This window comes from Bubalus kerabau, chromosome 8, assembly GCF_029407905.1.
Source record: "Bubalus kerabau isolate K-KA32 ecotype Philippines breed swamp buffalo chromosome 8, PCC_UOA_SB_1v2, whole genome shotgun sequence".
NCBI lineage: Eukaryota > Metazoa > Chordata > Mammalia > Artiodactyla > Bovidae > Bubalus > Bubalus kerabau.
In genome coordinates this window covers 107605425-107618462 of record NC_073631.1, presented here as the reverse complement: position 1 = coordinate 107618462, position 13038 = coordinate 107605425, and the positions used below count along the sequence as shown (strand labels likewise).

At 42.5% G+C, this 13038-nt stretch overlaps 1 protein-coding gene across 6 annotated transcripts; it reads left to right on the top strand.

The window, feature by feature from the left end:
- The first annotated feature begins 332 nt into the window (after positions 1 to 332).
- Positions 333 to 9157, top strand: MRPS33 (mitochondrial ribosomal protein S33). 6 transcript variants are annotated; one of them, XM_055591116.1, is made up of 5 exons: positions 354 to 445; positions 1720 to 1762; positions 4480 to 4591; positions 4714 to 4955; positions 8717 to 9157. In XM_055591116.1, the coding sequence occupies exons 4-5, from the start codon at positions 4741 to 4743 to the stop codon at positions 8820 to 8822; spliced, it is 321 nt and encodes a 106-aa protein (XP_055447091.1). In that variant the 5' UTR covers positions 354 to 445; positions 1720 to 1762; positions 4480 to 4591; positions 4714 to 4740; the 3' UTR covers positions 8823 to 9157. The 6 variants fall into 6 exon arrangements, with proteins under 6 accessions (XP_055447089.1, XP_055447091.1, XP_055447093.1 ...); XM_055591118.1 differs by lacking the exon at positions 4480 to 4591 and adding an exon at positions 4306 to 4422 and having other exon boundaries at positions 359 to 445; XM_055591117.1 differs by lacking the exons at positions 354 to 445; positions 4480 to 4591 and adding exons at positions 462 to 588; positions 4306 to 4422.
- Positions 9158 to 13038: the final 3881 nt, after the last annotated feature.

Below are 13038 nucleotides of genomic sequence, written 5' to 3'. Positions count from 1 at the left end.
TTGGAGCACGTCAAGGCCTAAGCTGGATGAAAAGAGAAAGAAAACACACAGAAACAAAGCGGAAGGAGGAAAAGAAAAAACAAACGCATTTCATTCTCCCCGACAAGGAACACGTATAAACACTACTTCAGAGGTTGAGCGGTCCGCGCTAGAGCCATTTCCAACAAAATACAATTAGCGAACCCTGCAGGACAGTCCATGAAAACCAGGCCTCTCGCACCTGAAGCTGCATCCCCGTCAGTCCTCCGCGCACCAGGAGGCGCTGTTCTCACTGCGCAGGCGTCAGGTACGACATTAAGAGTTCCGGGTCTTTCCCTAAGACTCCTCTCTAGCCACCACGCTTACGTTTCTCTACTGCTCTCCACTGGAGTCTCCGGCGAGCACTTGGGGGCGGGCTGGGGGCTGGCCTTCCGGGAAAATGGCTCACAGGAGAGGTCACAAGTAGGTAAGGCCGTACATGACTTTTAGTGGGGGCTCTGTAGTGAGTTGTGGGCGATGGCTTTAGAGACCGAACGGGGGTCTCCAACCTTGTAGAGTCGCCAAGAATAGGAGGAGTCAGTTTCATTAACCAGCTCGGAGATTTCACAGGTATCACCCAAACAACTTGGCCTTCTCCTGCTTAACTTGGTGAATTTACCAAACTAAGGGCCCTGGCGTAGTTTCCTCTCCGGCCCAATTACTCTGATCAGGCAGCATTCAAGTCTTGGTTTCTATGCTCATCAGTCGGCCTTAGGTGTGTGGAAGTCGGGGGTAATGCAGACAAGTTGTATCAGCTTAAATGCATTAGCGGAAAGCCCAGCTTGACACTGTTGCTTCCGTCACAGGAGAGAGGTGTGATCCAGGCAGTTGGAGGGGGTTGTTGGGGATGTTCTTGTTGAAATGAGTAAAGCTTGACCTACATTCAGAGCCGTTCATGTCTCTGAGACCCAGTAAAATAATTAGCGCCAAGCTTTAAAAATAATAAAGCGTTGTGTCTAGATTGGCTTTGTGTGTGTGTGAAACACGCGTGCACAGTGTGCGACTTCCTTGACTGATGACTATTAGGGCAGGCATTGTGCCATGACTTTTGCCTGTCACCCTGGCAAGACAGTGAGATAGTATAACTGGCCTGTAGTAGATGAGAAAAGGAAGGCAAAGAATACATACTACTACAAACACGATATGACCATTAAAGGAGAAAGGCAAAATTCCAGCCATCTTTTTGTACTCCAAAGCTGGCGCTGTCCACTAACCAGTGGTTTTTGAGAAGCCTGCCTCTGCAGCAGAATTTACACACACACACACCTTTCAGCATATGCTTCTAAATACAGCTCCTCGAGATTCACCACACTGAGGGATACCCAGATTAAGAACTCTTGAACATCATCCACACTTTTCAAAGAAAAAAGGCAAACATAATCCAAAGTCAGTCACTGTACAAATCTGACCTTTTTACTGCATCAGACCTATCAGAAAGATACAGAAACTTACCCTTATATGCTAAAGCAAAAATATGGACATTTTCTCCTGTCTTGCTCCAGCACATTTCAGTAATTCGTTTTTACTTAGCATTTTCAGTCCAGGTAATTTTTCTTCATGATACCGTTTTATTTAGTTCACATTTAAAGAAAATTTGATATTTTAAGTGGCCTCATGTGGATAAAAATCTAATTTACTTGCCTTTTACCTTAATGTCTTTCACACAGTAATCATGTTCTTTTTTGTTTGTTTGTTTTTAAGATAAAGTTGAAAGTTGACATACGAGGATCCTGAAAAGTCCTAGGTAAGGCTTTCCCAATCTTAAAAAAAAAAAAATCAAAGCTAGTGAAGAGTGGCAGTTTGCCAGTCTCAGGACCAGTATTTAGGGACAGCATAACTCTTGAGCTGTTCTAATCTATGTGAAAGAAAGGATTACCTAGCACCTATGCCATCCTTCATCAGGAGCATATAGGTCTGTGCTCTGTAAGAGGCTACAAAGCAGTAACTGGCAATTGTTACAGCCATTTTGTTTGCTTCTATTTAGCAAGTGCTTCTTTGTTTCTAGTAAATGTTTCAGGTTTGGAGAGGCTCATTCTCTTTCTCCATCAGAAAAGTTCTAGGACTTGAGTTTGTGATATGACCATTTCCACAGGATTCTTCTTCTTATTGTTTTTTTAACAACTCTTTCTATTTATTTACTTATGTGTTGCTGCACTGGTTCTTCATCGCTGCATGTGGACTTTTCTCTAGTAGCACCGCTCCGTCTTCTCACTGCGGCGGCTCCTCCTGATGCAGAGCGCAGGCTCTAGTGCGTGGGATCACCAATTGCAGCACATGGGCTTAGTTGCCCCGTGGCACATGGAATCTTCCTAGACCAGGGATCAAGCCCATGTCCCCTGCACTGGCATGCAGATTCTTAACCATTGGACTACTAGGGAAGCCCCCCATTGGATTCTAATGAGACCTTATTATCCATGAGCCATGTCCCAGCACTTTGCTGCCTCCAAGGCTGGCATGGAGATGACTTAGCGTCCTGTGTTGCTTTCAGTGACCACAGTCCTGGTGAGTCCCTTCCTCCTTACTGCCAAGCTGTGGTCCCCTCCCCTGTGTTCCCTGGGTGTCAGTGTCTGTAAGTGAGGATACCTTTCCAGGGAGGCACAGGTTCAGCCGCATGGGGTATGCATCTCCTTTTGTGTGTGGTTAAATGAGGACAAGGAACAAACAAATGTGTCTGTATATAGAGTGTATGAACACCAAGCATGTTTAGGTTTTTGCTTTTTTTAGTTTGCCATTTATTCAGTGCCACTGTCTTATTTCTCACACAGTCCTGCAAGCTTTGTTTTCCGAAAGGGAAGCTCATATTTAGAGACAATAGGTAATCGTTCACCCAATTTTGGTTGAACTCCGGGAGTTGGTGATGGACAGGGAGGCCTGGCGTGCTGCAGTTCATGGGGTTGCAGAGAGTCAGACATGACTAAGTGACTGAACTGAACTGAAGGGTGGAGGGAAGGGAAAAGAATGCATGCAAAGAAACTTTTTGTAGCTTCTGAAGGCAACTTCTGGTAATGTGCAAAACCTGATAGGTTATTATATTCTCTTTATATGTTCAACTGTTAGTGACTTTTTCTCATTGATGAAATTATAAACCTAGCCCTAACACCACCAATCCATCCCCATCCACAGTGGAGCAAGAGTTAGGAAAGAAGGGAATCCTGAAACAGAGTGCTGAGAGGAGTAAGGCTTGGAGGGGAGATGGGCTGGGAGACCTTGGACCTGACCGTTCTCCCATTGCTGGCCTTCAGGTGGCACTGTTGACCCAAGATTGCTTGGTTGGTTTTCAGAAGGTAACTGGTTAGAGATTGACCTGAAATTGGTTTCAGGTCATCCTTTAGGCTCTTTCAGTGGATCTTGGAATGGACATGAAAAGTTCTTTAAATACTGGGTATTTAAATTACCAGAGCAATTTTGAAATTTACTTGGCAGCATTCCTGTTTAGGAGAGTTTTTTTTTAATATATTTCTTCCATTGGTTTTTCAAGATAAGTTGATGCCTTTTTTCCTATTCAGAGGTCAGCTCCTTTTCATCCTAGATGAACTGTCCCCCAGGATACTGTCTTAGTCAACAAAACTCGCATGTCACTACAAAAGTTTATGTAAATTAGTATACTCTGCTGACAGTTACACTTAGATTTGAACTAAAATGGAATGAGAGTTAGTCCGCTAGCATCATTCTTTTTTCTAATATAAGAAACTCGCTACTGCTTTTGTAATTGAATTATAGCTGATGTACAATATTATATGTTACAGATATACCCTATAGTGATGCACAATTTTTAAAGGTAATATTCCATTTATAGTTATAAAATATTGGTATAGTACTTGTGAACGGTCTTGATTTTTAATGTATCATTTTTTTAATCTTCAATATATATTACCTGTAATTTCTGCATATTGCAGATATCATTCTTACACTATTTCACCATTTTATGCCTCCAAAGAAAAAGTTACTGTTTTCAGCTAATACGAATTTAGCAAGTTTTCATTAAAACAGAATATATAAGATGGAAGATAAGACACATCACATCACAACTCATAAATGCCTTTTATTCAGGAATAAAATGAATCTTATGAGCCGTCGAGTTAATTCCTATAAGACTACTATCTCTGTTTTTCCCAACTGGCTCTCCGTCTCTAGGCAGAATCCAATCCAGCAACCTAGAGGCTAAATGACCTCATAACTCATTAGCCGTTCTGAGAGCCATCTGGAGCCCTTGAGGAGAACAGTGTTCAAAGGGCTGATAATAAAGACAACAGCATAATTATTTCTCCACCATGATTAAACCTTTAGATGGCAAGCAGTCAGCATGTTTATTCTGCAGAGTGCTGAAGTCGGTGTTTTCTGAAGGTATAATAGATGCTGTGGCTGGATGACTTGTTTCCCTGTCCTCATCTAGCCTACAAATAGGTAAGCTGACTATCAGTAAATAACCTATTAAATCACAAAACTGTTCATTGTAAAAAGGGCATTACAGCACAGGAGTAATCATGCGAACACCCAGCATAAAAGATGCAAGTGGAAAGCATGCAAAGGAACTGTGCCTCCCCTCCAGCTGTGGACATTTCTCAACCCCAAGGCATGTCCTGCCAACAGGAGCTAAGTCATGGGTGGCTCTCTGTGTTTTCACTTTGTAAAGCATTCCTTAGATAATCTGGGAATTTCTTAACATGAACCATTTGTGTTCTCATTTTTCTATAGGGCTTCTTGTTCCTTGCTGCTCAAGAAATGTCTTCACTTTCAGAATATGCCTTGCGCATGAGTCGTCTGAGTGCCCGGCTATTCGGTGAGGTTGCCAGGCCTACTGATTCCAAATCCATGAAAGTGGTGAAGCTGTTCAGTGAGCAGCCTTTGGCCAAGAGGAAGGAGACTTACGACTGGTATCCAAATCACAACACTTACTTTGCACTCATGGGGATACTACGTTCTCTTGGCCTCTACAGGTAATGACAAAAAAAAAAACCCCACAAAGAGTAACCTATAGGAGGTTTGTTTAATAGATCAGAAAGGGAAAAAATTAGCCTTTCTACTTTCATAGTTTTTTGGTTCTTATAATAGTGCCCAGGTAGTTCAAAAGGTACAGTTGTGGGAGGGGAAAGCTTTCAAAATGTCCATAATGAGTATACTAAGAAAAAAAAGGGAACGTGCACTTACTAGAAGACATACCTTAATTATGTCTAAGATGTGACTAACAGTGACTAGATACCGAGCTATAGAGAGACCTTGAGTTAGTCGTTAATCTAAGAGCGCTCAGTGGATGCAGGGGAAACGGGTCCACACACTGAGCAGATCCCACTGGTCAGATGAAAAGGGCACAGCCGACCTGCTTCCTAACTGGTGAGGGGGAGCCTCCTTTCCTTCCTGATGGCAGTTTTGTTGGATTTCTTATTTCCTTTCACCATCTTTGGGCATTTTTAATTGGTACCCTTTTTGGTATACTAAAGCTGAAGTTTACCTTTACGGGTAATAGGTAATCGATATTATAATAGGATAATGATATGTAATAGTAAGAGTAGCGGGCTCTTTCCACCATGCATTTGTATGTTCTTGCATGTGTAGGAAGTGGGCGCTTAAGATAATATGCTGCTTTAAAAAGAAAAAAGATCAAATACCCCTGTGATCGTTTTTCTTTTAAAAAATGTCTTAATTACCAAACGAATACATGCTCATTATACAAGAATTTAAATAGTACATAATTGTATCAAGTCAAATGCCTACTTTTTTTTTTTTAATTTAACATGTTTTAATTGTCTTAGGGCGATGTTACAAAAATTAATTTGGGATTGTTCGCTCTAATATAATAAGATTAACAGTTCATTCCAAATAACTAGAGATTGGTACATTCATTTACCCAACAGATTTTTTTTCTTTTTTAAGTACCTTCCATATGCAGGCATTTAAGATGGGCACAAGGGAAACATTCTATGAACAAAATTTTCTTAGTTAATAGATCACTAGAGATAATCCATGATGTATTTTGAATTTCTGGAATTGCTTTTGGGATTATCTCACTAAAGTCTTGGCTCAAAAAATAAAAATTAATTTTATTCTTACCCCAAATAAAATATTGAAAGACACATGTCCTGAGTAGAAAATCATAACCCATATCAAAATTACCTTCAGTTATTTTAATTTACTTTTTTGCTGCTGCTCCCCATTTGTTTGAAAAATAAAGCCTCAACTGTCTTTGGGGACAGAGGAAAAACACTTAGCTTTAGTTATCCATGGAGAAGCACAATTATTTTCACGTATGTAGTCACTAGGTACAGTAAATGGAGCCTCTAACGCAAGGCCTCCTGGGGAGTCAGGCAGGATGAAAGCAGACAGTCTTCCATAAAAAAAAATCTTACAAAATCCTACAAAACGGGGAGGGAATCAGGGTCTCAAAAACAGTGACTCATTCCATCAAGCAGGTGCTTGGGCGGTTCATCCACAGAGACCCCTGCCTATGGAATTTTCTTTCTGCCTGGGGGCGTTGTCAGAAATGATTGACAGGAGGGAAGAAGAGAGGGAAAAACATACTAAGTAAGTAAATTAGGTGGTATGTTACAAAGTTGAATGTGATGCAGGGGGAAAAAATAGTAGAGCCAGCTAAGCAGGATCAAGAGTGCTGACTGGGCCCTCAGTAGGCAGGGAAGGACGGATCACAGTATTAAACAGAACAGTCAGGGTAGCCTCACTGAGAAGACGAGGTTTCCGCAGAGACTTGAGGGTGGAGAGTGAGCCGGGGGGACCCAAGGAAGAGCTTTCAAGGCCGAGGCCAAAGCAGAGCAAAGACCTTGAGGAATACGCCTCGTCTGTTCCAGGAGCCTCACAGGCTGACGGGAAAGCCGTGGGACAGGAGGCAGGTTGTGAAGGGGGCTGAGAAAGCAGAGAGTGATTTGCCAGGCTGTGAACAGAGAGGAGTGACATGATCTGACTTATGTCTCAGAAGAATTACTCTGGATGCTTTTTTGAGAGTGACTTACTTGGGGGCAATCACAGCTAATCCTGAGGAGGGCATGGCAGCCCACTTCAGCATTCTTGCCTGGAGAATCCCATGGACAGAGGAGCCTGGCAGGCTACAGTCCATCAGGTCGCAAAGTGTTGAACACAACTGAACGACTAAGCAAAGCACAGCACATAGCTAATCCCAGAGAGGTCTGTTGTAGCTATCATGTTCATGGAATGAAACATCCAACCCTATAAAACCTATCTATTTTTTAAAACAACCTGGGGGAACTCCTTGGTGATCCAGCAGTTAAGACTCTGAGCTTTCACTGCCAGGGGCTCCGGTTCAATCTCTGACTGGGGAACTAAGATCCCACAAGTCACACGGCACAGCCAAAAATTAAAGAATAAAAACAATTTTAAAGCAGCTGTGCTGTGTGTGCTTAGTCGCTCAGTCATGTCAGACTCTGTGACCTGTGGACTGTAGCCCACCAGGCTTCTCTGTCCATGGGGATTCTCCAGGCAAGAATACTGGAGTGGGTTGCCATGCCCTTCTCCAGGGGATCTTCCTGACCCAGGCATCGAACCAGGGTCTCCTGCATTGGATTCTTTACCAGCTGAGCAACCAGGGAAACCCTAAAAAAAACAGCATCAGGAGTTAAAAATTGGGCCCAGGAAACCACTCTCTTACATGTAAATAGTTTACCACTATCCACACTCATACAGGTGAAGAGACCAGGGTGCAGAGAGGGAAGGATCCTCACCCAAGGTCACACAGCTACTAGATGGTGGAGCTGTGGCTTGAACCCAGGGTCACATGGGTTCCAGAGCTTACGTATTGAAACATGATACTGTTTTAGGCCCTCCTTATCCACAGGTTAGTTATCTGTAGATTCAACCAACCACAGATTGAAAATATTAAAAAAAAAAAAAAAATTCCAGAAAGTCCCAAGAAACAAACCTTGAATTTGCTGTGCACTAGCAACTCTTTATATATAACATTTACATTTATTTTATTAAGTATTGTAAGTAGATGATTTAAAGTACACAGGATATGTGTAGATTATATGCTATGCTATATAAGGGACTTGAGCACCAGTGGATTTTAGTGTCTATTGGTGGGGGGCGTCTTAGAGCCAGTCCCCCAAAGATACTGAGGAATGACCATGTTTAATTGTAAAATGCAGACATTTTTATACAGTACAGGCAGTCTTCAGCTTACACCCTATTCATATGTACAAACAGCCCTGGCCGCCTTGATTCCTCAAGGTCTTGTCTGTGGAGTTCCTCTCTGCTGACGAAGCTTCCTTCTGCTGGAGACTCCCCAGCAGCCTTCTGTGTGACTCATCCACTGTCATCCAGGCAGCTTCCTCCACACATGTCCCCTTAGGTGCTGATCCCTGGGCCTCCCAGGGTCTCATGTAGCTACTGAAGCTTATACCCACTTTCTGGCCCCATCACTGTGTAGTCTTGGTGTTACAGGGAAACCTGGGGCAATTATTAGTGTTGAATCCTAGTTATATCAGTTTACACAGATGGGCTTGGCAAGTAACTGCTCTTCGTGACCTCGCTTCTGTAAGCGGAAACTGACTTAGAAATGAACTCTGGGAACACAGCCCCTCTGTACATCAGGGGCTCCCTGTCCTTTCTGTTCATTAAGCTGTAGAAGTCAGAGTTTGATAACCAGAACCACCTGAGGGAACATTCTAGACAGGTGTACTTCTCCAGTCTGGTAAAAATACTGGCTAATTATTTTTTTCTTTTCTCCTTTCAGAGACGAACATCAGGACTTCAAGGATGAGCAGCTGCGTCTAAAGAAGCTTCGTGGAAAGGTGAAGCCAAGGAAAGGAGAAGGGAAGAGAGCAGCAAAAAAGAAATAGTGCTGGTCCGCCAGGGGAGGACTTCTCTCTCAGCGGCTGAAAGTAGGAGGAAGTGTATTTACGGTCCATCCACATCCTGGAGGAGTGTCAGCTTTGCAGGTTGAAGACTGTTTGGAGGAACACCATCATCTCCATGTTGAAATCTAACCCAGTTGAACTGTGACTGGTTTCACTGTAATTCTGCAAAATTATCTGCCTTGGTTCTATAATCTGAAGTTTACCTTATTGCCCAAAGAAATGGAATGCATGACTATTTATTGTTGAATGACTGGTTTGGGAGGGGATGGGATGTTGGGGGAGTGAAGGGGAGACTCATTAAATGAACATCCTCATTACTCCCTTCTTGCCTCCCCACCTAAACCACCCCTAAACTCTTTGATCTCTCTGGCTGTTCAACCACTGTCTCCACCACCAAGCTCACAAACTTTATGTTCCTCTCTGCCTACTCCTTTGAGAATATCTGCAAGGTAAGTTTGTGGGATAAAAGGCTGTGCCTGGTAGGAGAGTACCGAATACCTGCTTTATACAAGCTGCCAGAGCCCTGGTAATACAGTGGTTTGCAGGAAGTAGTCCCTACTTCATGGAACTTTCAGTCCTGTGTGAGAGACTGATATTACACAGTTACAGAAATACAATTGTATTATATGCTACAAAGGAAAAATCCAGACTTCTGTGAGAATGTGGATGGGTCGATGGATTGATCCAGAGGGATACCAAGAGGCCAAAACTTCGTTAGGCCTTCGTTAGAAGGCCTCCCTAAAGAGCTCTGAAGAATAAATTAGGGTGGGGCAGAATAAAAACGGTGGAAAAGCATTAGAGGCATAGAAAACATCCATTGGCAAAGCCCAAAGATAAAAGGAAATGCTCCAGTTTGAGGAACTGAAAACACACTGACTCATATGACTTTAGGTATGATGAGACAAAAGCCAGAGGACGAAGGGTTTTGCAGGTTCTTTGAAAAAGCCTGGACTTAGCCACATTAACTTGTACACATTTAACTTAACCAGATTAGCTTTTTATTGTATTCTAGAAGGCAATGGCACCCCACTCCAGTACTCTTGCCTGGAAAATCCCATGGATGGAGGAGCCTGGTAGGCTGCAGTCCATGGAGTCGCTGAGAGTCGACATGACTGAGCAACTTCACTTTCACTTTTCACTTTCCTGCATTGGAGAAGGAAATGGCAACCCACTCCAGTGTTTTTGCCTGGAGAATCCCAGGGACGGGGGAGCCTGGTAGACTGCCGTCCATGGGGTCACACAGAGTCGGACATGACTGAAGTGACTTAGCAGCAGCAGCAGTGAGTTTCCACTGAGATGCAAGAGCTTCTCTGATTTTTTTTTCCCCCAAGTATTCTGAAGATCTCAAGCACTGTCTAGGAAATTTTTTAAATACTTTATTTTTACTGTGGCAAAATCATAAAAGTTACCATCCTGACTGTTTTTAAGTGTACAGTACAGAAGCGCTCACTATATGCAGATTATTGTGGAAAATAAAGCACCTTTAACCCCTGTTCCCCACTGGCAAGGCACCAACAGCCACTGCTCTAGCCGTAATTTTCTTTCCCTGCAACACTGGCAGTATTGGCAGTAACTGCCCTGTGAATAATTCCTGAACTAGTAGGAATCTTGCTCCATATGTTTAGATAAATGGTATTTTTAGAGATACTTATCCAGATGGTATGGCTAGGGCCTATATTACAGTTGATAAAAATAAGAAATACCTAAAAATGGATAATTCCATCTGATAGACATGAATTTCAACAGAAAGCTGAGAATCCATTCAGTTAGAACTTTGCTGAGCACCTGGCCCATGCTGATTGTAGAGGACACAGACGGATAGCCTTAGTCACTAGGATCGTGGGAATGAACAGGCGTGTGTTGTAAAGTATTGACCAGATCCTGGGGACTCGCTCAGGGAAGTGCAGGTACACCGTTACTCTTGGCCAATGCAGAGCAGCCTGCTGAGTAGATGGGCTCCAGGATGCTGGGCTGAGAAACAGGCTTGCAGCCTGAACCCACTGTAGCTAAATGGATGTTCTGAATCACGCCATCGCCACCTTTTCAGGGAAAGACTATGAGGAACTGAGGAGCATTAGCTTGATACTTTAAAGAGAGTGAGTGCATTAGATGTCAACAGCTCCCCTGAGTCAGGAAACAAGCCAAGGATCGGTGTGCTGGTGCGCTGATGGTCCCTGAGCCTCCAAAGAGCCTTAGCACTGTTTGACAGGAAAGCTGTAGACAAGTCAGCAGATTAGCGTGGCACTGCTCCATGCTGAAAGTGAGAAACTAAGGGTAAAATGCATCTGTACATGAGCTGCACCCTAAAACCAGACAATAAGGAAACTGCAGCTCAAAACAATCTGTTCTGAACCGTGGATCAGATGGAAAGTAAAAGATGAGAGGGAAGAGTCAATTCTTAGGTCCATGGAATCAACACATTTCAGGACACCAGTGACCAGCAGTTAAGAACTAACTGCAACTAGAAAAAATACCTTTTTGGGTTTTGGCTGGCCAGGTGGTTTAATTTCTCTGGTCACAACCAAAACTGTTTGTTTTCCCTCTAGTGTTTGATGTGCATGGAGGATTTCACCCTTGAATGCCTTAGTAGAAAGAGACTGGGTTTCTCAAACCCATGATTCAAAACTCGCGGGTTTGTGACATAGTTCTACTCAGCAGCTAGGAGACATTAAGTCCCTTACAACCTCCAAGACTCTCTGCCTCTGTAAAATCATGATAGTACTTCATGGGATTAGTGAAAACATTTGTGAAAAGGACTAGGTATACTGTAAGAGATTAATCAAATATTTTTACAGCTATTTGTATGACTAAGAATTCCTTTTGTCTTACTAGAAGATTTTTCCAAGGCAATGTTGATAAATACCTGCTAAAAATATGAGTTCTCTATAAGTAGCATGGTAGGTTCAGGAAGATGTGAGATGCATTTTACTGTTTTCTGTAATCATGGGTTCCACTAACTTGTTTAAAAAAAAGGCAAAGCACACACATACATAATAATGCTTTTATTTATGAAGCTCCTCCCACAAAAAGTCATAATTTAAAATTCCACCCTCGAATGGATACATGTGTCTGTATGGCCGTGTCCCTTTTCTGTTCCCTTGAAACTATACAACATTGTTAATCGGCTATACCAATATAAAATAAAAAGTTTAAAAAAATAAAATTCCACCCTCTTCACATTTTTCCTCTCTCCTCACACACTTCTCCCAAAGCTTTTAAGTCTCAAAAGTTTAGAGAATGAGAGACAGGAACAAACTTTAAGAGCAAAAGGCAGAGGGAAATGTCTTTCAACCTGCCAATCCTGACTTCATGGTCCTTCTTAAGTACTCTTAAGTTCAAAAGGAAGCATTTCTTTAAATATATATATATATATATATATTTTAAAATACACATATATTAAAATATACACATTTATACAAAATACATATTTTATATATATTTAAAATTACATATAAAATCACCAAAACAAACGGCAATACATTCAAGAAGCCTTAGATAAAACAAGGAAACAAATAGTAAAGCCCTAGATGTGGAGATAACTGGAAAACCAGTAAAAAATGTATGCTGAACTTGAAACGTTTTGAGAAATCAATGTGGTTTGCATTTTACAAGCAGGAACTTTACAAGCAGTGACAACCATGATTGCAAGTAATAATGTGTTAGAGCACTTACCAGATGCCAGGGATTGTGCTTTGTAAGCCTAATATTTAATTCCCATATCATAAGTATCCCCCCTTTTACAGATGCAGAAACTGAGGCTTAGGTCTTTGGCCAAAAATCGCACAGCTCCAAATGTCTTAGACTGAGGGTTCAGTCCGAGCCACCTGACTCCAGAGCCTGTGCCTTTTGTGACATGACAGCATAGCACAGATCTGCTAAGTGAGGATTACCGAAACAAAAACTACTCTGTCCAGTGTTCTAGCATTTGCTAAGCACCGTGCTTGGGCTTGCCAGGTGGCTCAGTGGTAAAGAATCCACCTGCCAAAGCAGGAGTTACGGGTTCAATTCCTGGGCAGATCCCCTGGAGAAGGAAATGGCAACTCACTCCAGCATTCTTTCCTGGAAAATCACATAGGCAGAGGAGTCTGGTGGGCTACCGTCCATGGTGTCGCGGAGTCGGACACAACTGAGCACAGCAGCACAGAACGGCAAGTACTATGCTTAACTCCATAAGCCATTTAATTCTACAACCACCCTG